This window comes from Anabas testudineus, chromosome 1 (genome assembly GCF_900324465.2).
Source record: "Anabas testudineus chromosome 1, fAnaTes1.2, whole genome shotgun sequence".
NCBI lineage: Eukaryota > Metazoa > Chordata > Actinopteri > Anabantiformes > Anabantidae > Anabas > Anabas testudineus.
Window position 1 is genome coordinate 17,729,961 of NC_046610.1, and position 21,305 is coordinate 17,751,265.

The 21,305-nt window shown below is 40.9% G+C and overlaps 3 protein-coding genes across 3 annotated transcripts; 1 reads left to right on the forward strand and 2 right to left on the reverse strand.

Moving 5' to 3' along the window:
* Window positions 1–239: 239 nt before the first annotated feature.
* Window positions 240–3,284, forward strand: xpa (xeroderma pigmentosum, complementation group A). The gene is made up of 5 exons (XM_026360711.1): window positions 240–662; window positions 804–909; window positions 1,662–1,827; window positions 1,957–2,074; window positions 2,181–3,284. The coding sequence occupies exons 1-5, from the start codon at window positions 380–382 to the stop codon at window positions 2,333–2,335; spliced, it is 828 nt and encodes a 275-aa protein (XP_026216496.1). The 5' UTR covers window positions 240–379; the 3' UTR covers window positions 2,336–3,284.
* Window positions 3,285–3,561: 277 nt separating this feature from the next.
* On the reverse strand, window positions 3,562–5,090 carry LOC113162534 (NAD(P)(+)--arginine ADP-ribosyltransferase 2-like). Its single transcript, XM_026360710.1, has 3 exons — window positions 5,058–5,090; window positions 4,774–4,860; window positions 3,562–4,530 (listed from the first exon to the last, which is right to left on the reverse strand). The coding sequence occupies exons 2-3, from the start codon at window positions 4,852–4,854 to the stop codon at window positions 3,706–3,708; spliced, it is 906 nt and encodes a 301-aa protein (XP_026216495.1). The 5' UTR covers window positions 4,855–4,860; window positions 5,058–5,090; the 3' UTR covers window positions 3,562–3,705.
* Window positions 5,091–6,588: 1,498 nt separating this feature from the next.
* Window positions 6,589–10,253, reverse strand: kpna7 (karyopherin alpha 7 (importin alpha 8)). The gene is made up of 12 exons (XM_026360709.1): window positions 10,118–10,253; window positions 9,901–10,044; window positions 9,732–9,817; window positions 9,286–9,454; window positions 9,024–9,123; window positions 8,743–8,825; window positions 8,322–8,408; window positions 8,019–8,195; window positions 7,558–7,791; window positions 7,210–7,392; window positions 6,959–7,105; window positions 6,589–6,729 (listed from the first exon to the last, which is right to left on the reverse strand). Exons 1-12 carry the CDS (start codon window positions 10,181–10,183, stop codon window positions 6,643–6,645), a joined length of 1,563 nt encoding a protein of 520 aa, XP_026216494.1. The 5' UTR covers window positions 10,184–10,253; the 3' UTR covers window positions 6,589–6,642.
* Window positions 10,254–21,305: the final 11,052 nt, after the last annotated feature.

Consider the following 21,305-nt stretch of genomic DNA (forward strand, 5'->3'; position numbering starts at 1 on the left):
CCACAGCATGACATGTTTCCCATCCTAGTCAAATGACAATGGAAGCGAGTCATGATGTGCTAATAAAGTAGCCTATTAGCTCGGTGATAATACATAATTGAATTCCCCATTAACAGAGATTAACATCAGTAGTGATGTTGCACAGTAGTGAGGAGCTGAGCACCCTGAGGATGGGACTCTGGTCCCTTTCTGTCCGAATCCGCTAGGTGGCGGTAATGCTCCATTAGAGAACAAGATTAGAACCGTAGAAGAAGAAGAAGCCGGAAGCATGCCGCTGTCAGTTTTATAACAACAGTCCACCGCTGCTCTTTGTATGGAGCTAAACAGACGCTGTCATTTCATGTGAGTCCACGTAACTATCTTTGTTTGAGGGGATAATATGGAGCCGCCAGAGGCCGAAGCGGTGGATGCTGCTGGTTCCGGTCCGGGGCAGAGTCCGAAACCCGAGTTGTCAGCAGCGATGCGGGCGAAAATCGAGAGGAACCGACAGCGCGCCTTGATGCTTCGGCAAGCCCGACTAGCGAGCCGCCCTTTGTCCGCCGCCGAGGGCGCAACCTCGGCCAAAGTTTCCAAGACCATCGACTCCGGTGCAGGTTTCTTCATCGAGGAGGAGGAGGACGGAGAGGAGGATCAGAAAGCCAGGAAGGTGGTGCATCAACCAGGTGTGTGCGTGCGTGCGTGTGCGTGCGTGCGTGTGTGTGTGTGTGTGTGTGTGTGTGTGTGTGTGTGTGTGTGTGTGTGTGTGTGTGTGGACATGCTGTTTTACATTTGAGTGTTTCACTGTGTCTGTGTTTTGTTTCCAGCTCCAGTGATTGAACCAGACTACCTGGTGTGCGATGACTGTGAAAAACCTTTTATGGATTCATATCTGAGCAACAGCTTTGACCTGTCTGTGTGTGACAAGTGCAGGTACACACACACACACACACACACACACACACACACACACACACACACACACACACACACACACACTCTCTCTCTCTCTCTCTCTCTCTCTCTCACTCTCTCTCTCTCTCTCTCTCTCTCTCTCTCTCTCTCTCCCTTATTTCTAGCCCTGTCCTCACCCCAATGGTGTAAGAGTCAAGTATTCACACCACAAACTTACAATAGTACAGTATTAGTTTCTGTACATTTTATTTTAAGGTCAATGCTGTTTTTATGGTATTTATGTTTAATTTGTGAGCGCTGACATGAATGTATTGGGGCGAGAAGTGGAGAATTTAGACTGGAAAAATCTCCAGACTTAAACCTAACCTGCTAAAGAAGAGACTGAAGAGTGTGACCACCAATGAAGAACAACAACTGCAAGAGGCTGCAGTGAAAACCTGGAAAAACATCACAAAAGAAGAATGTAAAAGTGTGGTTATGTCAGAATGTGTCAGAGGACTGGTGCAGTTATTGCAGGCAAAGGATTTGCAACTAAATATTAAGTTTAATTAAGAAAGCCTGAGAAGATGCCTTTAAAGTATCTTATCCAGGTGAAGTCATGAAAACCCTTACAGGCCGATCATTAAGGAATGAAGATGACATGTTAAACGCTTTATTTAGTTGACACATATTAGTTGAAGTATTGACCTGACCAGCTTTTCACCAGGGTTGTATTATTTTGTAACTCAAATACAGTCTAAGTCTCACAGTTTCAACATATTTCTCTTCAGAGACAACGAGGAGAAGCACAAGCTGATCTCCAGAACTGAGGCCAAACAGAGCTACCTGCTGAAGGACTGCGACCTGGACAAGAGAGAACCACCACTCAGGTTTATACTGAAGAAAAATCCACACAACCCACGCTGGGGAGATATGAAGCTCTACCTCAAACTACAGGTACTGAGTCGAGGACAGGCACTATGGACGTGTTTGTTTTTTTATTAAATATTTTAGCAACATATAAAGTGAGGTCCTGCAGCTTTCCTCTGGTTTATATAAGTGTAAATCTAATGTGCGTACACCCAGGTGGAGAAGAGGTGTATGGAGGTGTGGGGATCCGAGGAGGCTCTGGAGGAGGCCAGGGAGACGAGGGAAGAAAACAAAGAGGTGCAGAAACAAAAACGCTTCAACAAGAAAGTCAAAGGTTTGTTTTCATTTAGATCCTCTCAAGTCTACAAGGACAAGTAACACGTTACACATTGGATGGTTAAACATCAACATTTGTGTGTGTGTGTGTGTGTGTGTGTCAGAGCTGCGCAGGGCAGTGAGGAGCAGCATGTGGACCAAAGACACCAGCGTTCACCAACATCAGTATGGACCAGAGGAGGTGGTGGATCCAGAGGAGGATCTTTACAAGAAAACCTGTAGCACCTGTGGACATGAACTTACCTATGAGAAAATGTAGACACACACACACACACACATTGGACATTGACTTTTTACAGCCTCAACAGACTCAGGTGTATGATGTTTCTGTGGGGAAACCCCACCTCTCACAAACTCCCCAATAGTATTAATAGTAATAAAACACTCCTGATCACATACAGGGGTAAAACTCTCTTTGGTGTGTGACACATATTGACTTCTTGAGGTCAGTAGTTATTTTAGTTTCAAAAGAGACAGTGACTCAGAGTTGGTGTGTATTCTTAGCAATAATCAGCAGCTGTCCCTCCTACTCCACAGTCTTACCACACTTCCTGTCGGGTATTTTCTCTAACTTTGGACAAAACAAGGAAGACACGATATTGAAACTTGAAAATACTGCCGCAAACAATGAATTGTGGTCTAACGACAAAACTAACGTTAGTCTTAACAGAAGTCTGCTGTCTTCAAAAAAAAAGGGAGGTTCATTATAATCAAAGTTCACTTCTCATCACTTTTTGTGGCCTTAGTCTCATCGACTGCATCACTTCATACATTGTATCACTGTGACGTAACTCACATGGATTTCTCAGATTCACTGCCACTGTTTTTAAGGACCTCTGTCTTTATCTCCTTTGTCTTTCACCATTAACTTTATAACATCAACCTCCAAATGACATTCAAGTACATTTCATCTGTTGGATCAGTGGAAAAGCACAGACATCAGTCTGATGCTCTGTTGCTGGGAAACGGTTCCGATGTGTAATGGTTTCTCTGAACTCAGCCGTGAAGATTTAGGCCGTCATTGTCCAGAAAACTTCACAATGGAAAAGGACTCGTCCTGTGGGGTCTTCTCAGGACTCTTTTCATCTTCAATGACCTTAATGATATTGCAAATAAATAATGTATTTTTATGTAATGCAAATATTCTCATAATTATTCCGTGACCATTTCAGTAGCAGATTTCTTACTAAATCAATTTCGGTCTTATTTATGATCTTATACTAGACATTAAAGAGTTATTCACTGAGACATCCGAGCTTTAGTGATGTATTGTCTACCTCACTGTTGGAAAGAGAAGTGAGCAAATAAGAACCACTAAGCATGCAACAGAATATTTTGCAGTAGTGTCCCCTAAATGTTTTTTAATTTTTTTGTTTGTGCTGCAAAATGAGAAGAAACACATGGTAGAATAATCACAATTCACTGAAACAACTACTAAATGAACGTTATTAAGAAAGTAGTCAAGACTGAACTCCATCTTAGTTAAATAACAATTTTATTAAATTCAAGAAAGTGTAAAACAGTAAAACTGTTCGTAGATTGGTAGAGGCTATCAATCCCGGTGACCTTTTCTACTGAATACTGTATTAAAACAACAACAACATTAAATAACTGAAGACCGGGAGCCCTTTAAAGGTCCACAGCCTGGCAGTTGAGACTGCTGTAAACTCCAGCAGTCTCAAGCTTGTAGAAAAAGTCACAGTGTAAATGATTCTGTCCTGACGTGTCCACAGAGACAATATGGAACATTTCATATGGAGGAATCAGTACTTCGTCCTCGTCCGAATCAAAATCTGAGTAGGACTTGAGGTAGGCGCCAAAACATGTGCGTATCTCAAAGCAGGTCCTCCGTCCAAACTGGCGCAGGTCCTTGTTGAGGGAGCTGGAAGCGAAGGAGCCAAAGCGCATGGTTTGTCCAGTTTCTCCAGTAAAGATGAGTTTGCTTCTTCTGTAGGTGGTGTAGCAGCTCCGTTGGTTAAATTTCAGCAGCCGGATGGCATCAGACAGCAGGAAATGGAGGGCGTGGAATTGAAATGAGGTCTTGTAAGAAGCCTTCCCCGTTCGGACAGCTCGGTTTAAGTTGTCATAGGACCCTGCTGTGTAGGCACACAGAGCCCTGAAGTGATTCCAGGACAGAGGGTCGTAGAGGTCCTTATTCTTCATGGCTTTAATGGCACAAAGTTTAGTATATGTGCTGTGGAGACCTTCCCTGCTTCGGGGAAGGTACTCGCGTTTCACCTTGATGAGCATCTTTTCAGAGCAGCCGTAATACATGTCATCAACAGAGTTCGGAGACAAGCTCAGAGGGATTCTGATGAGCCTGGGCAGACCCGTGGCGTTAGACGCAGAGGCATTTGTAGTTTTCTGCACGGCAGCCTTGATGGTGGTGTTCTGAGCTTTTACATGATCTGTAGAGGTTAAAGTTGGGTTCTTGATGGTCTCCTGTTCAGGCAACTACAGATAAACAGGAAGATGTTGTTTATTCAGTTTAGCTTTATTGAACAGTTACAAAAATGTCAAACAGTGAACGTATATAAAAAAAAAATCTAAAAAATTAATGAATATCTTATTTTCTGTGTGATGGCACTCAATTTTCTTTGTTTAAAAATTACAACAGAAGACATTAAAACAGCTTTTCCAACATGTTGAAATATAATATTATCATTAGAAATTGTTGAATAATATGCATTATCTTACCATCACTGCATTCAGAGGTCTTGTCCTTATACAGAGGCAGCAGATGACCATACACATCAACATGTTGTCCTTCAACATCATTGATACCTGATTGTGGTTAAGAAACAAACAAAAAAAAGAAACCATCATCATTTTTAGCTAATTACAGTAAACCATTCATTCAGTTCAATTTAAAAGTCTGATACAGCCAGAAAAATGTCTCCTTATATAATTATATTTTAGTCTCTAACAACACATGATCTCACAACAGATTAAATAATCATCCTCATCATATTTGATGTTACCAGATGACAGCACAGCCAGTGATGTAACGTCAGAGCCAGTCAGTATGAGGTCTTTGGCATACCAGCTGTCTCCTTATATTAGAGCTTAGGGATGGGGTCACGAGAGGGGTGGGGTCATGGTGTAAAAACCCGCAAGTGGCATCCTTTCTATCAAAACCTCATCTTTTTGTTTCCAAGGACTTCCCCAATTTTTTTCTGGGGAGTCAGCAAGACTAAACTTTCTGTTGATTTCATCAGTTTCAAAAGATCTAAATTGCTCTAAAAAGCTCTAAAGTTTAGTTTAGCCCCAGGAAAAAGACGTGATCCTAATTTTAACTAAGTTTGCGTTTGTGAGAGAGAAAACACTGGTTTTCAGTTTCAGATTTTAAAAAAAATATCAGGGGAAAAAAGTAAAATGTCTGACATATCTCGGTGTAAAGGGGGCGCTTTCTGTAAAACCATGTTACGCCATGAAACTGAAGGTTATTTTATTCATCTCTCATAGGTCTCCATACATCAAATAAAGTAGATGTAATTTTAGGGAACCTTTGAGTCAAGTGTCATCATTTAGACTTGATTAGCATTTTATTTAATAAAATTCAAAGGCTGGAAAAACTTCAATTTGTATGATGATACACATTTTCGGGGAAGCATGATTCCCGATTTCATTTGCCATGACTAAGCATAAAAAGAGTCAAAAGTTTATTTCCTTTTTACTTAGTGGAGACTTTTCCCATAATTCAAAGGAACTAAAACCAAAACCCAATTTAAGGTTTCACTGAGAAACGCCACTCTTGTGAAATATGTGTCTAACCAAGATGGGGCCTCTTCCTTGTTTGGGAAGTCCCAATTAGCCACTTGCTCAACTTTCCGTTTTGGGGCTAATCCTTCCAATATTTACTCAACAGGAAACCGATTATCACTCAAAAAGTAGGTAATTGCACAAAAAGGTAGTTCAGTAGTGTTCTTGTAATGGTGGTAGACATTCAGATGCATAAGTGAACCACTGGCATAATTAGAACTAAACTAAACATTTGTAATGCAGCAGTAGAGAATGAAAAATCTACAGGCAGCAACTGCCTTTTATTTGGTATGGCAGGATAAAACTAAGGTAGTCCTGCAATAAAATGTGGAAACAAACCAGCATCTTGCTGTGGTGATTTGAGGATGTGGTTTTGTCATTTTAGCCTTTCATAGTTTTGACAGAAGTACAGAGGAAACATGAAGGAAGAGAGACATGCAGCAGAAAGGTCCCCAGGATTCTGAAGGGATGCAGATTTAGAAAAGTGAATTACCACAAGATCACTATTATCCATGAAACTCATGGATAAACTATTTCATGAACTCATGAAATCTTGTGGTTCAAATAGTTCCATCTTAAAAGATGGAACTAAATCCATCAGATTACATATGAAATGGGTTGAAAGCTATGACGGGTTAATACAAATCACACCTTGGTCCCAACAGTTATGAAACTGTTGGATTTTAGGGTAGCTTTTTGTAGACTGAAACCTGTGTTACTGAAAGTGATCAGAGTAAAGCATCTATCATAACGTAATACATTTATTTATTTTCAACATGAATCACATACAATAGTAAGTTTAGTTTAAAATTTAAAGGTTCTCTCAACATCCGGACACTGAAACACAAATTCGTCATCCGTAGCATCGACCTTCACTCCTTCAATTTCACCCTAGAGGGAAGAGAAAAAGGTGATTTCAAAACAATTGTATAGTAAGAAGTGTGCCAAGAGATGGATACAAATAAGGTCAATGCAAAGTTGTCAGAATTGTACAGAAAATGCTAAAAGCCATGAATTAAAAACAATTAACTTGAAAATAATCCAGGTGTCAAACCAGAAATTAACTTGTAGTAGAAGTATTTGTACTTCAAGCCGTTTTCCCATTTGTTTGGCTACTTACATCACCAAAGTACTTCTCAATGAGGTTATGTGCAGCCTGGTACACCATGTCATTGTCATGGCTCTGTAGCATCTCAATGCGGTCCAGTCCTCCCAGCTCTTCAACCAACAGGCTGAGTTTCTCCGTCTCACCGAGCTTCTCTGCCGCCTGAAAAGTCATGTACAGAAAGTGAGACCATTTCTAATCAGCAGCCCATTTCAGGTTAGTTTTTAATTTGTTTTCTATCAAATGGGTGCTGCAAGTAACCTCACCATAAAAATATTGTTGATAGCATCCAGTATAACCAGAATGACTTTAGCATCTTTGACCTGCAGCAGGTTAATGATGGCCTCCAGGGCTCCACACTGCACCAGATGGACCACCTGTTCCACTGTGCCCCCACTGGTGAAGTTTGTCACTGCCCACACTGCTTCCCTCTGAGTTTTAAAGTCTCCCTGAGAAAGATTTCATAGAATTTCTGCTTCCTTTACATTTGTTGTGTGAAGTGAAAACTAGTCAGACTTATTCCATCAATCTACCACTGCTTTTCATCCGACAAGTGTAAAAATACATTTACATATAGAAGGATATGAACACAGTACTCTTCATGGTCTACTCACATTTTTGAGCCGGTCTACCAAAGGAGGGAGCAGGCCACAAGTGATAAGCTGCTGGATTTGTTTACATGGTCCTGCAGCAATGTTAGACAACGCCCACACTGCCTCCTTCTGTACACTGGTCTTTGTGTGCCTCATCAGTTGAGGTAGGACGTTCAGAACTCCAGCATCAATCACTGCCTGAGTCTGCAGATCAGAGCCGCTCACTATGTTCCCAATGGAGCGAAGAGCTGGAGTCTGTCAGAAAATAACTAGGATGAGCCAACTTCAGCAGGTAGCAGGACAGCTATTAGCACCTGTCTTATGTAAAACTTAAAGTGACTGCTCCAGTCAGTTGAGTCAAACAAATGTATCAGTACGTTTCCAAATTTGTATCTTATGAGCAATCTTTAAGTCCAGAATATTAAACTTGTATCATATTGCATTTTGGACATACTTAGCAGGGTTTTAGCCAAGAACATTACCATGACACTGAGCTCCCCGTGGCTCATGAGCTCCACCAGTCGGGGGATAATGCCAGTTTTCACCACAACATCAATACGGTCATTGTCACCATCTGTGAGGTAGGAGATAGCCCAGCATGCATCAGACAAAATGTCCTTATCACTCAGATGGAGCAACTGGATCAGTGATGGAAGCACCTGCAGGAAAAAAAAAAAAAAATACATGAAAAATTAAAAGTCATACAATTAGCTATATTGCTGATCTAAACATCTTTGACTGATCACTGATGTTAAACTCTTAGTACGAGGTGCTACTTCACTTACCTGCAGGACTGCAGATAAGGGTGGAAATGGGTTCTTATTTCGACACAAGTTGGACAGTGTCCATGTTAGGTTACGCAGGTAGCCAACCTGGATAGAGTAATAGAGTATCATGACTGAGCAAAAGTCAGACTTTTCAGACCACAATGAGAAGACCTTTCCTGTTAAAAAGGGATTCAACTGTACATGTTAAATCCCTTTGTGTTTATTGGATTCCCTAATTTTGGTTTGAAGCCATCGCCAAGTCACATTAACCACTGTCAGCACAGCTAATCTTAGCTCCAACAATCTTCATTTAGTTTGTAACTGTCAATGTAGATAGATCTGTACATCAAGTGTAGTTAAGGTATAAACCTTGTAAGTCAAAGCTGTGCTTCATGTAAAATGGGAAAGACGCCTTAGGCGTCTCAGACTTGTCACTTACTGGTGTGTCTGGCGAGATGCGGGCCAGCAAGGCTGGGATGACGTTACATTCAATCAGGACGTCTCGATAAGCTGAACCGTCACCTTCAAGTGGTACAGATAGGACTTTTAACACCGATCTCTTCAGTGTGCACAAGATCAAACATTTGATACACATGAGCCATATACTCAGCATTAACTGTCCATAAGGTGGAAAAATTAACACCTCTTATGACCTACTGACAGTCAGATAAAGCCAATGTGACCACATGAATTGTCCATTTTAATTTTTAAGTACTTTACCTGCAATATTGCCAAGAGCCCAGACCGCCTGTTCACTGATGTGCAACATTGGTGAAGCTAGGAGAGCAATGAAAGCTGGTACTGCTCCATGTTCCACCACCTGAACACAAACCTTTAAAGTTTACTCTGGAAGACCAATTCAAAAGATTCAGAGCAAGATTAAGGCCATCACAGACCAGGAAGACCCAGGTTACTGAGAGACTGAACAGTTGGCAGTATTTGGTTAGCCGTGTGCATGTGTACGTTTTAGTAGTGTTAACACCTGTTGTGTGTGCCAAGACGTTCCAGAGGCGATGTTCGTAAGAGCCCAGGCTGCTTCAAACTGCAGAGTCGGTTCATCATCCATAGACAGGAAGGAGACGAAGCGGGACAGTAAACCAGCATCTATGATCTCCTTCAGAGGAGGGTTACGCTCTTGGGAAAGCAGCTTCCTGTGGAAAGGATGGAGGGAATTTTACCGTGAGTGTAAAACTGACTGTTCATAGCCATTACTGAGTAGTGGGACATTTTATGCATTAAGTTGACCCAGAAGTTCTTGGATACAAGTCAAACTGTAAAATGCTTAGCTTTACCTGTAGCTCCAGGTGATATCATGAATTGCTGCTTTTGATGAAGGCGTCCAAAAAAAATCTGAACTACATAGTAACACAAAAACTAACATTTCAAGGCACTGATGAAGCACATGCTTTACTCAGTGTAGTGACTCACCTGGCCGCCTGACACCCTCGCGTTTGGGACTCCTTGCTGTCTGAGTTCACCAGTTTAATTATCTCCTCAATGGATAAAAAGCTCACCTAAAAAAAAAAAAAAGGACAGAAACTCGTTAGGGTGGCACACTAGTTTAACCTGAACCCTTGGAAGCTGCACATGAACCAACCATGTCGTTGGAGATGTATTCAGGAGACAGGGCCTCCTCATCGGGGAGAGACGACAACGTTATGTTCCTGCGCTTCAGGAAATTCTCATCTTTGTGAGCTTTGCGGAGCTCCACGCACTCCGCGATCCTCTTGTCCCGAAGTTTCTGCAAGCGCGAAACACGCGGTGTCAATACAGTTACGATTACGCACGGTCCTGAATTTTACGCACCAACTCACTGAGGGGTCTTTCCCTTTGTTTTTGAATTTGGAGAGCCGCTCCTCGGTAACGTTCTTGGTGGGCATGGTGGACCTGCTGAGCTGTTGCACTCGCTTGATTAAAACTCAGTGAAAGCTTCTGCAGCGAGGTTATAAGTGTCCGAGCCGCTTCAGGTGAGTGTGATTAGCTGTGATTGATGTAACGTCCCCGTCGGTTCGTTCAGGTGCAGCTGCGCACGTTTCAGTCAAGTAGCCAAATAAATCTGTTCTGGTTCCCGCAAGAGCCCAGTGGGTCTGTTTTAAACATCTGTTTTACAATAAATGCTGCCTTTATTTCTGTCCTTACAGCTGTAGTATCTGTCTATACATGTTTCAGTGATACACCTTGCGCCAACGTTTGCGCTCCTGTTATTAACTTTGCTTTGTAATTATTTCGACTATTGCACCTAATAATACAAAAATTGATAATAATAATCATAATAATAACAACCAAATAATACAATAAAGTGAAATTGTTAAATAATGCTTGGAATTTCCCAGTGTGGATAATCAGGTGCTGATCCACTAAATCATAGTGAGCCAACAGATGGCAGCATAACACAAGTGGCATCAGATGTTTATTCTAATTGTATTGAAATGTGATGTATCGTTGAATCAAAGGTTATTTACATGGATCTTGTGAATACGTGTTGTATATTTATATCCCCATGTGTGTATACATATGCACATGAAGGTGGGGCAGCTACTTATGTGTTTAAACTTGGAGTGTTTTTTTACATCGCTATAGAAAAGGGTGAGGTTTTAAAGAACAAGGTTGAAGATTGGATCTAAATAGATCGAATGAGTGAAAGAGAAGAAAGCAGATGAAAGGGAGAGTGAGGCAGAGAAAAAGTGTGACAATGACAGACTCTCGTCTTCCTCTGGAACAACCAGGAAGGGCTGAACAATAGCAGCTGAAGTGGAGGTTTCCCCCTGACCAAGTTATAATCATTTCCTCTTGATAACACGTGCACACACACACACACACACACACACACACACACACGCACACACATACACTCAAGAGTCATGTGACCATAAGTGCTTTGACTCAGGTATAAACATACTCAGTCCTTCTGCAGCCCGTAGGTCACAACCCTGATGGTGATGGTTTCCTCTGACCTTAAGCACTTTAAACCTTCTTCCTCACACCAGTCGCTCTCTCTCTCTCTCACACACACACACGCACACACACACAGGCCCTGTCCACGCTAATTGGTGTGAACATATGTAAACTGATCCTTTCTTCTCCCTTTTTGTCTATTGTCCACACTGAACCGACATATTTCACATTCAATTTGAGCTTTTTGAAAACACTCCAAAGGGAATACTTGAGGTGTGAATGGGGAAAACGTTGATGCATTGTCAAATTTCACAGGTCAGCCTGGAAGCTTCTACTGGACAGCAACATTATCACACGTTTGATATAATAGTAAATCGCATAAGAGCATTTAAAAAGGAAACCTTTAAAGAACTAAAACTATTTTAGAGAACTGTTATTTGCCCGGGGTGTAGTCAGACAGCAGGATACAGATTATGGTGGCTGTGTCAGACCGTTTTCATACTTTTCTACCCTGTAAGATGCCCTCAAGGAAGCTTCAAGAAATCATAGAAGAGGAAGAGGAATACATGTATACTTGTTCAGTGAAGACGTTTGTGGAATCATACCTGTTGATTTTATATTTCAGATTTTTTAACAACCACAGGTTTAAACCCTCGTCCAGTTTAGTGGTTTGTTAAAGAGCCTCAGCGTCGCTGTATTAATCATATTTTGGCTGCAAGTCCAGAATCATGTCAAAGTGAGGCCACACATCACTCAGGGCGAAATGTAAATGGTTAAAATGGAAGGAAATGGATGTTTTGACGTATTTTGATACAAGATACTTTCTCTACTTCTCTGTTTTCTTATCCTCGCTTCACTATTAGTAATTTCCCTGTGTCAGGGTGGGAAGCCAGGGAGGACAAACAGATGTGGATGATTTCACTGTTCTCATGCTCTCTTGCTACTTTCATATTATCATTACTGTGAAGGTCAGAATGTTACTCAAATGACGCCCGGTCTGCTGTGAGCTTTAACCAGAGGTATTGCTGCTTAAAACGACAAAAGAAGTCCACTCTTTTTTTATCTAAATGCACTTTTGTGTGTGTTTTGTGGCATAGTGACCTGTTGAAGCGGAGATTTCTGCAGGCTGAGTGTGTGTCTGCTCCTCTCATTGCCCATGACTTCATCGCGCTGGCCTTTTGACCTGGAAGTGCTTATGGTTCCTCAGAGATTCACTGAAGGGTGTGGAGTGTTTCTGCCCTGCCCTGACGTCTTTGACTCGTTGTTAGTCTGAACAATGTGAGCTGATTGGAGGAAATTCCACTGTGCAGTTTCAAGGCTTCACACACACACAGACACACACAAAAAAAGTTTAGACAAACATTCACAATAGCACAATTTCAGAAAACTCAATAATAATATTTTGATTAGAACAACAAGCCTATACAAAACAACTGATCAATAACTAATGACATGTCTCATTGGCTTATATGTGTTTTCATGATAAGAAACATGATAACGACATTTGATATTTTTTGGCTCATGGGGTCCACATGCTATACTCCTAATATACATCAAGCAAGCTTAGTCAAAGCTTACGAAGCTCTTGTTTATTGTTTTTTTTTTATTTGTTTGTTTTTGTTTTTCAGGACCATGCAGTATACCAACTATTTATTCATATTTATGGCTGCAGACCTGACTGATTAATATATATAATCAACTGTCTTATTATATATACTTATATATTTTAGAAACGTACATTTATAACAACAGACCATATCACTTATAAGGAAGTGAGACTCTAAGAATGACTGACTTTACTATCAGTGACTCACCTGCAAATAAAGCAGGCATTCCCGGCTTATAGCTGATCGATAAAGTATCGATAAGTCATTTGTTAAAGTTATTAGTTACTAGTGAAGAGACTTTCAACGAACCTGTACGTAAAAAGCACAAACTGAAGTTTAAAAATGAGGAAATATTATGGATTCCCATTACTGGTATTTATCTCTCCTTACTTTCTTTTGTGCTGTCTCATCTCTTCTTCTGTCTTTCTTTCCTTTTATTTCTTCATCTGTCTCTTTTGACTTCTCTCCCTCCCATCCTCCCCGGTTCCCAGATCAACTTGAGGTGTATATGGGAAATCATTAGTAGAGATTGTGCTGCAGTACTGCGTCAATACACACACACGCATACACACACACACACACACACACACACGTCCTTGTGCATAATATGCCCTCTCTGCATCTAATAGCTGAGGGATGTTACAACCCTCTCTGCTGTTTAAAGTGTAATACTGAGAAGGGATTCATCTTGCACGCATGTGGGTTGGTATCATTATGGTAGGAAGAACTCAGAGACAGTCAAACACACACGCAAAACGCAGATTGCAAAAATGATGACAAACACTCATGCAGTGTGGCAAATACAAAGGTGTGCTTTGTCTGTCCACATAAGTCAGCGGTTCTCGGATATCAAAGTGGGGGAGAGAACCACATAGAACCACAACAGGATGTGGGTTAGAGTGACAGAAAGACAGCGAGAGAGAGATTTGAGTGTGTGTTTGTGAAATCTATCAAAGATGGGGGGAATTTCCATTCAGAAAAGAAAAATTTGATACTGATATCAGACATATTTCAGATTCTCAGACAAATGTACAGTGTGTGAATGCATTGCTTTAATAACGCTACTCATCACTTCTACATGTTGTAATACCTCAGGTATGGCTGCTGTCATTGCACAATTTCCAACATCTCTCTCTTTGCCCTTCTCCTTCTCATTCCTGATCAGATTGGTGTTTAGCTCCACTCTATTAATATTTAATGCTGCCACTCCAATACCTGCCTATCAATAACCTCAGGTCCAATCCATCACACTCCTGACTGACTAGGCTGGGGGAGTGGGGGTCTTTTGTTTCTGCTGACAAAGTCATTAGATTGTATAAACGGACTGTGGGCTCAATATCTAAGAAATCGAAATGAGCCATTTATCATTTCCTATGAAAACACACATTCACAGTGTCACATGCTCACACACACAAACAAACACACACACACACACACACACACACACACACATACACACACACAGACAGATGCTTACTGGCACACAGTACTGAGAAATCAATACAGAACGTCCGTCAAGACTAGTGAAAAAGTTTACAAGACATAGACCAGAAACAGGAAACAAACTTTAGCAACAAGAGTAATGGCGGAGGAATGGGCTGTAGTAATAGTAGTTGTATTTAGGTTTTATATACTGTATATTTGTACCTTGGAAACTAAATACTTGTATGAAGTATGGGTAAGTTCTGTTGGACACACATCGCTGTAAGATGTGAGATCCTAAAAACAATCTAGTGACTCTAGCTTTATTATTAAATACAGTAATATAGTTGTATTGGTTTTAATTGCATGTTCATGTTCCTGATTTTATATATATATATATATATATATATATATATATATATATATATATATATATATATATATATATATATATATATATATAAGGACATTCCTTTACATAAGATGATAAGATGATATTCAGTTTGGTCTGTAACATCTAAAGTGCACAGTAGATCAGGCCAAAAGTAAGAATGTTCCTGAAGAGGTTGGAAATGAAATGTTTTGTCTTATACTGCTGTACTAACACGAGACAGCTGTTCCTTGGGGAACTTGCTGCTGTTTGTGAATGCAGTAAAAAGCAATGAAAAGGTTTCGCTTTATTGTCTTTAGGCCAGCCCAGTTAAACTATCATCAGCATGCAAATGTGAGGCTTGTTGTAATCCACCTGAAGTGTTCCTTCACAGCAACTGTGCTATTTCAGCACGTTGGTGATACGCAGTAAAAAGTGAGTGCAGTAGACAGTTTGTGCAAAGGACCAATGAACCAGTGCAAACAAAGTTAATAGAGCACTTATCATTTTCTGCACCAGCTTATTCCACATGTCCATATTCACACATCTGAATGTAAAAATAAACAAGTGAAACAAGGACTTCCTTAAAAAAAAGGATTATCTATACTTCTCTATTTGCTCTACACCTGAACCATTATTACTACTTGCTTTTTTTTTTTTTTTTTTTAACATAACATGTACACAAAAGAGACACTAGTGGCACTATCTGTGGATCAGCCAGCTCCTCATAATGAAAAAGAGAAAAAGAGAATCAAAGCAACAGGAGGAGAGACGAGGAGGAGAGGAGGGGGCACAGGGATGCATGGTAGAGAACTTCAAAGGTGAACACAGAGTTCACACAGATATAAGGCTCAGACAACAGAGCAGAGCCCACACAGACGCCACAAAAGGGAGAGAGGCCAGAACTGAGAACATACACATAACATACAGACAGCGGAGGGGACGCAGCTGCCAATACTGTCAACAATAACATCCTTCATTCATGTTCTGTGTCTGTGAATAAAAAAAAAAAAAAAGCCAGCTGGAAGGCAGACGAGTAGGATTTGGAGACTTTGGGGGTCCAGTGGTGAGCTGATGGGTGGATGGGTGTTTCGGTGGGGGTATGAGCCAGGTATCAGGTGTATCTAGGCTGAGAGGCCCCTCGCATGGGCATCCTATTCACCTGCTGTCCGGACCCGGACAAAGGCTGGGGCTCTGGGGCTCCACCGGGCCACAGACACACCAGGTAACACTAGAAGGTCTTAATGGCCTCAAGATGAAGGAAAGATTATTAGAAGAAGGTTACAACATGGGAAAATGGTGGGTTAAGAACAAATCTTTTTGATGGTCTGAGGCTCCACCTTGAACACAGTCACTTTTTCCCATGCAGCCGTTTGGAATAACTGCACGTGACAGCGCTTCACAGAAATAACTTGTGCTAATTTGTTATTTGCCGATATGGTCTGTGTATTCATTTATTAAGCATCTAAACATTGTAAAATCAGACTAACAGGATCATTTTTGCAGCACATTCAACATTTCCCTCGACTACAAGAAGCTGATTCTGTGAGCTGTCCTGCCAATGTTTACAGGAAATGTCCTTTTCCAGCAGCAGACAGAGACAGCTTTTTATACAATTGAACCTAAAATCCAAAACCACTTTCAATGAAAAGTTTGACATTTCAGGAAAATGTGCTTATTTGCTTTCTAGCAGAGAGTGAGAAGAGAAGATCAATACCACTCTCATGTCTGTGCATTAAGTATGGAGAAGGAGCAAGGCAAGTACTGTGGCCCAGCTTGGCAGAAGCAGCCAACTAGAAACATCCAGCACCGCATATCTCTATGTTACATTACAACTTATTTCTAGCACATTTATTAGTACTAAAAAGAAGCAAGTTTGTGATCATCAATGCAAGAAAAAAAAAAAAAGAGAGAGCACCTTGGGGAAGAAATTCAAAAATATTTAATGAAGAAAAACAATTTTGAATGTTCAACAGACAAGGTCAAAGTTTTTTTGTGTGTGTGGCCTTGTGCAAATACTTTAGATACTCAGCGATCTTGAAATGTTGAGGAAATGGCCTTAAACTAAAATCCTAATTGAAACAGCCAACCTGAAAGTTGGTATACGACATCTGTACGCGTGTGTGTGTGTGTGTGTGTGTGCTTATCAGAAGATGCTGTTTGTATGATGGGTTTGAAACTGATCCCTGTTTTACTGCCAGGATGTCCCAGCAGCAACATTTATGAAAGAAAAGGCGTGTTGATTTCTGCATTGTTCTGTACATTTTAGTGCAGACACATACCTACTGCAGAGGACTGAATCTAAACAATAATTACCATACCTGACTGACATACAGACTGGTGTGTGAGTGTGTTTGTGTGGCTATCATTGTGAGGACCAGCATGAATTTTTAACCTTTGGACTGAGGACATTTTTATTAAGTGAGGACATTTAAGCTGGTCCTCTCAATTAGAGGGGTGTTTAAAGAGCAATTTTGGGGTCAAGACTGGGTTTTAGGGTTAGAATTAGGTTTTGGTTAGGATTAGGGGTAAAGTTTAGGGTGAGACAGTTAGTTGTGATGGTTAGGGTTAAGGTGAGGCAGTACACGTGATAAATTAAAAATTGAACCAGAGTAGATTAACATGGCCTACACAACAGTAGGGGGCTAGGGAATGATTTATGTTATGAATGTTGGGAAAGTTATGTTAAAAGCCTTTAGTTAGTCCACAGTAAACCATATTGAAGGTTCTGATGATTTCAGTTAATAGAAAAAAATGTTTCTCAACAAAATATAGGCTTGAATTGTCCTCATAAACCTGCCTGAGGGAACCTGGACTTGATTGAGCACTTAATCATCTTTTGTTGTTGATTTGCTTTGTCATTTTGTTCCTCATTGGCATATTTCAATAATAGGCTAAATGACATATTAAGATATATTCACAGTGTTCTTTGTGAATTAGAATAGGTTGTTTACCTGAACTTTGATGTTTCTTGGACATTAGATCGTCTTTAATTCTCTGTCTGTGTGGGACCATTTGGTTAAAAAAGAGCAATCACTATCAGTTTTACTTTAAGTTATAAACATTTGTAAAAGCACGGTGCATGAGAGCTATAATAAGGAATAATTTGCAGAGTCTGTGTGTGAGAGACAGAAGTGCAAGTACAGCAGGTAGGATGGAAAAAGTGGAGACATCAAAGAGAGAAACAGCTGGTCAGTGTGTGCTTGTGTGTGTGTGTGTGTGTGTGTGTGTGTGTGTGTGTGTGTATGTGTGTGGATGTGTGTGTGTGCATGAACACACTTTCAAAGGGGACCCTAGATGTGCTAGCCCACCTGACTTCAAGCATTAGTATAGGGAAACATACTTCACACGCTCTTGCAAACACACACATGTTCTGAAATGAACACACACACTGACGCAGTACGTGGAGCCACTACACTCTATTCTCTAACACACTCTGTGAATGCAAACCTCACCTGCCGCTGTCTCATGTGCCTGCATGTGTGTGTGTGTGTGTGTTTCCTCAGCGATTAAAGCACACGAAAGTCGCACACACATAAATCACCGGCACTGTGGATGTTCAGGGGGTGTACGTGTCCTGACATGTACAGGCTTTAATGCACTACAGCTGGGCAGGATCCGCCTGGATTCAGCCGCTCCACAGGAGACAACAAGAGGAGCAAGACGACGAGGAACAGATTTGTGTACGTCACTGTACCTGGGGTGCACTTGATCCGTAACGTCGCTTGGGAACTTGGGAATACAGAAACTGTGTTATTTATCTTTTGACCCTTAAGTTCCAGTTTTATTCATTCAGTCAGGGATGAGTTTAAGCCTACGTAAAGACATGAGCACGTCTTGGGTCAACTCAATGACCATTTGACCCACTTTTTAAACAGCTGTCATTGTACTTATCACTGTCAGCATAGAAACCAATCTGCAGTGAATTTCATATGCTTCATTTATAGACCGGAGAATTATACTGAATCACGTCAAACGATTTATCAGGTATGTCATGAATGTGTGTTGTCAGCGTCATTCCTGCTAACAACACGAGTCAATGTCCAATCTGTGTTCAGCCTTGGCTGCAAGTAGTTGCAGTAGCTGCAGTTCTCATCATTCATAGCAGTGCACTGCAACATGATTAGTGACTCTTCATGAGGGGACACTGGTTCCACTTTTTTTAATTTATTTTTTGTTATTGACAAAGAGAAAAATATGACACACTCCTTCTCTGCAGAGAGAAAGTGTGTAAAGGAGAGTGTGTCAATGCATGTGCTGGCCTGCACTTACCCAGTGCGATTGTGTGTAATTGTGACATATCTACGAGCAACCTCAGGTGATGATGTTGTTTATCTCCTAGCAGGTCAAAGCTGCTTGAAAGTGGTAAGAAGTACATGCAGCACAGACACACACACACACACACACACACACACACACAGACTAATTTAATAAAAGTGCAGCCAGGAAACTCCCTGGCGTAGAAAGGCAGTGATCACTCATATCCTGATCTTCTGATAACAACATGTGTGTGGTTGTCTGCTTTCTATTGTTATTTCAATCATGAGTACAGCTGCTACAATATGTATCAGACAAGTATTCCACAACTCTTTTGCCCATTTATTTTCTGCACACGCTATTTCACACACAGAGACACACACAGATGCTTTTCCAAATACTGTCTGTCACCTCTGCATCTTGTAACATCTCAGGTATGGCTACTGTCATCACAAGCATACACCTCTCTCAGTCTTTCTCTGTTTATCTGTTGAGCTCTCTCTGCATTGAAAAAGAAATCGCGGGTGAAACAGAGGTGACACAACCACAAACTAAGACGAGATCAAAAAACTTCAATGTGTGTGTGTGTTTGTTCAGACAGCTGGGACTGCTAATCCACCTTTTCAGGATGTGTTTTTTTGGTTTCCCCCAAGAAATGGGTTAGAAGTAGTGATAAGCCAAACAGATCCGACACATCTTGTCCTGTGATCATTTCAGTTTGTATATGAAACAAACAACAAAAATTGAAATTTAAATTAGAGAAATTGCTGTCTGCATGTCTGTCTGTGTGTAGGGACTAATCCGTCTTGTTTGCATTGACAGCAACAGTGTTTCATAGAGGTGCAGCAGACGATAGCATGGAGGAGAGCTGCTGTTGTGAAGTCAGATCTGGCAACTCTTCAGCCTGACCGCTGTCTACACCTCTCCCAGCTGAGAACACAGCGCTACATGCGCATGCACACACACCCTTTGAGAAAAGGTGTAATAAAACTTCCCTGTCAGTCTTTCATGTGTGAGGCTTAAGAGCTGTCAGACTAACAGGAGGAAACCACCATGCTTTGATAGGCTCTCCACTCTGTACAGAAATTTGCACGCAGCATGCTTGGACGTGTGTCAGTGTGTGTGAGTGTTTGTGTGACCGGGTGCCAGATTTTCTCTGGTTTCATTGCTCAATAGGGCCCCTTGATATTTAAATATATATTAAGTAGTGGTTAAGCTAAACAGCACTGACTGTCTTAAATCCAAGGGACTCCATATGCACATGTATCGGTTGCATGAAATACATGGATCGGTCCCTAAAATTAGAACAAGTTTTAGATTTTGAACATATGAAACTGTGGAGTTTTGTTGTAGTTGATGTTTGGTTGACTTGCAAAAGGAGCAAGTGTAGTTGGGTGAGTCCTACAGTACATGTTAAACTCTACCGTCACACACTTGGCAGCAGAGTGCAGTGATGCAAATGTGTAGTTCATACAAGTATTTTTGCCAACGTCACAACAGCTGGTCGCAATAATGCAATGAGAAATGCATTAGAAAAAGAAGGCAATTTCATGAGAACAGTACATATTTCAAAACTGCCTTTTGAGGAGTTTGGGCCTCAAAAACAGATGCATTTTGAATGTAAATATCAATAATGTATGCATGTATGTAGGTTGTTTGATAATTTCCCCATTCATAATACAAAATATTGGTAGCAATAACAGAATGAAATCACACAATTCTCTACAAAAACTTTTTACATTTGATAAATCGTATCAAACACAACAAAATCCACCCATAGTGAGGGACGAATTTGAGAAATTGGGCAAAGTAAAGGAGGAAAAGGGTTTCAAGGAATAGAAGCTCAGTCACACAGCGACAAGAGCAAACTTATTTAGGATCGATCTCAAATAGGAGATAATCAATTCTACTCCAACTGAATTTGCATCAAACGGAGAGGAAAAGGCATTTCAACAGGGCAGCAGAGGTGTCCTCCACTGATGGTGTGTTTGACACACATTTGTCATGTTGAGACCTTGTGGAGAATTCCTGCTGATTACTGAGTAAAAATCCATGGCCTCACACTCCCCTGCCATTTCTGGAAAGTCTCTGCTGGTTTTCTTTTTTCTTGTCATTTCTCATCTGCAAGGCTTTGTCCTCTGCACAGTGTGCAGTCACCTGGGTATTTATGATGACTACACAGTCTTTATGGACAGAGCAAACACACACACACACACACACACACACACACACACAAACTAAATGAGTGCTGTTTCATTGATCCACTAATCTAGTGGGGAGGGGAAGTGCAACACTCTCATTTAGTTAAAATCATTAGCCCTTCTACAAGATAGATAGAGATAAAGGGGTTTAAAGAACAAACCAGGGAGGTGGATGGAGAGAGGAGGGCACATGAAATGAGGGAGAAAATGAGAAAAAGACAGTGAGAGAGATGAAATGAGAAATAAAAAG

What these genes read in the sequence shown, in the direction of transcription:
- xpa (XM_026360711.1), top strand. Translation starts at nt 380, where the DNA reads ATGGAGCCGCCAGAGGCCGAAGCGGTGGATGCTGCTGGTTCCGGTCCG. An exon ending in AGCTCTACCTCAAACTACAG is followed by an intron (nt 1,828 to 1,956) that starts GTACTGAGTCGA and finishes GCGTACACCCAG; the next exon opens with GTGGAGAAGAGGTGTATGGA. An exon ending in CTTCAACAAGAAAGTCAAAG is followed by an intron (nt 2,075 to 2,180) that starts GTTTGTTTTCAT and finishes TGTGTGTGTCAG; the next exon opens with AGCTGCGCAGGGCAGTGAGG.
- LOC113162534 (XM_026360710.1), bottom strand. Translation starts at nt 4,854, where the DNA reads ATGATGTTGAAGGACAACATGTTGATGTGTATGGTCATCTGCTGCCTC. An exon ending in GACCTCTGAATGCAGTGATG is followed by an intron (nt 4,531 to 4,773) that starts GTAAGATAATGC and finishes GTTTATCTGTAG; the next exon opens with TTGCCTGAACAGGAGACCAT.
- kpna7 (XM_026360709.1), bottom strand. Translation starts at nt 10,183, where the DNA reads ATGCCCACCAAGAACGTTACCGAGGAGCGGCTCTCCAAATTCAAAAAC. An exon ending in ACAAAGGGAAAGACCCCTCA is followed by an intron (nt 10,045 to 10,117) that starts GTGAGTTGGTGC and finishes TCGCGCTTGCAG; the next exon opens with AAACTTCGGGACAAGAGGAT. An exon ending in GCATCTCGCCAGACACACCA is followed by an intron (nt 8,409 to 8,742) that starts GTAAGTGACAAG and finishes TACTCTATCCAG; the next exon opens with GTTGGCTACCTGCGTAACCT.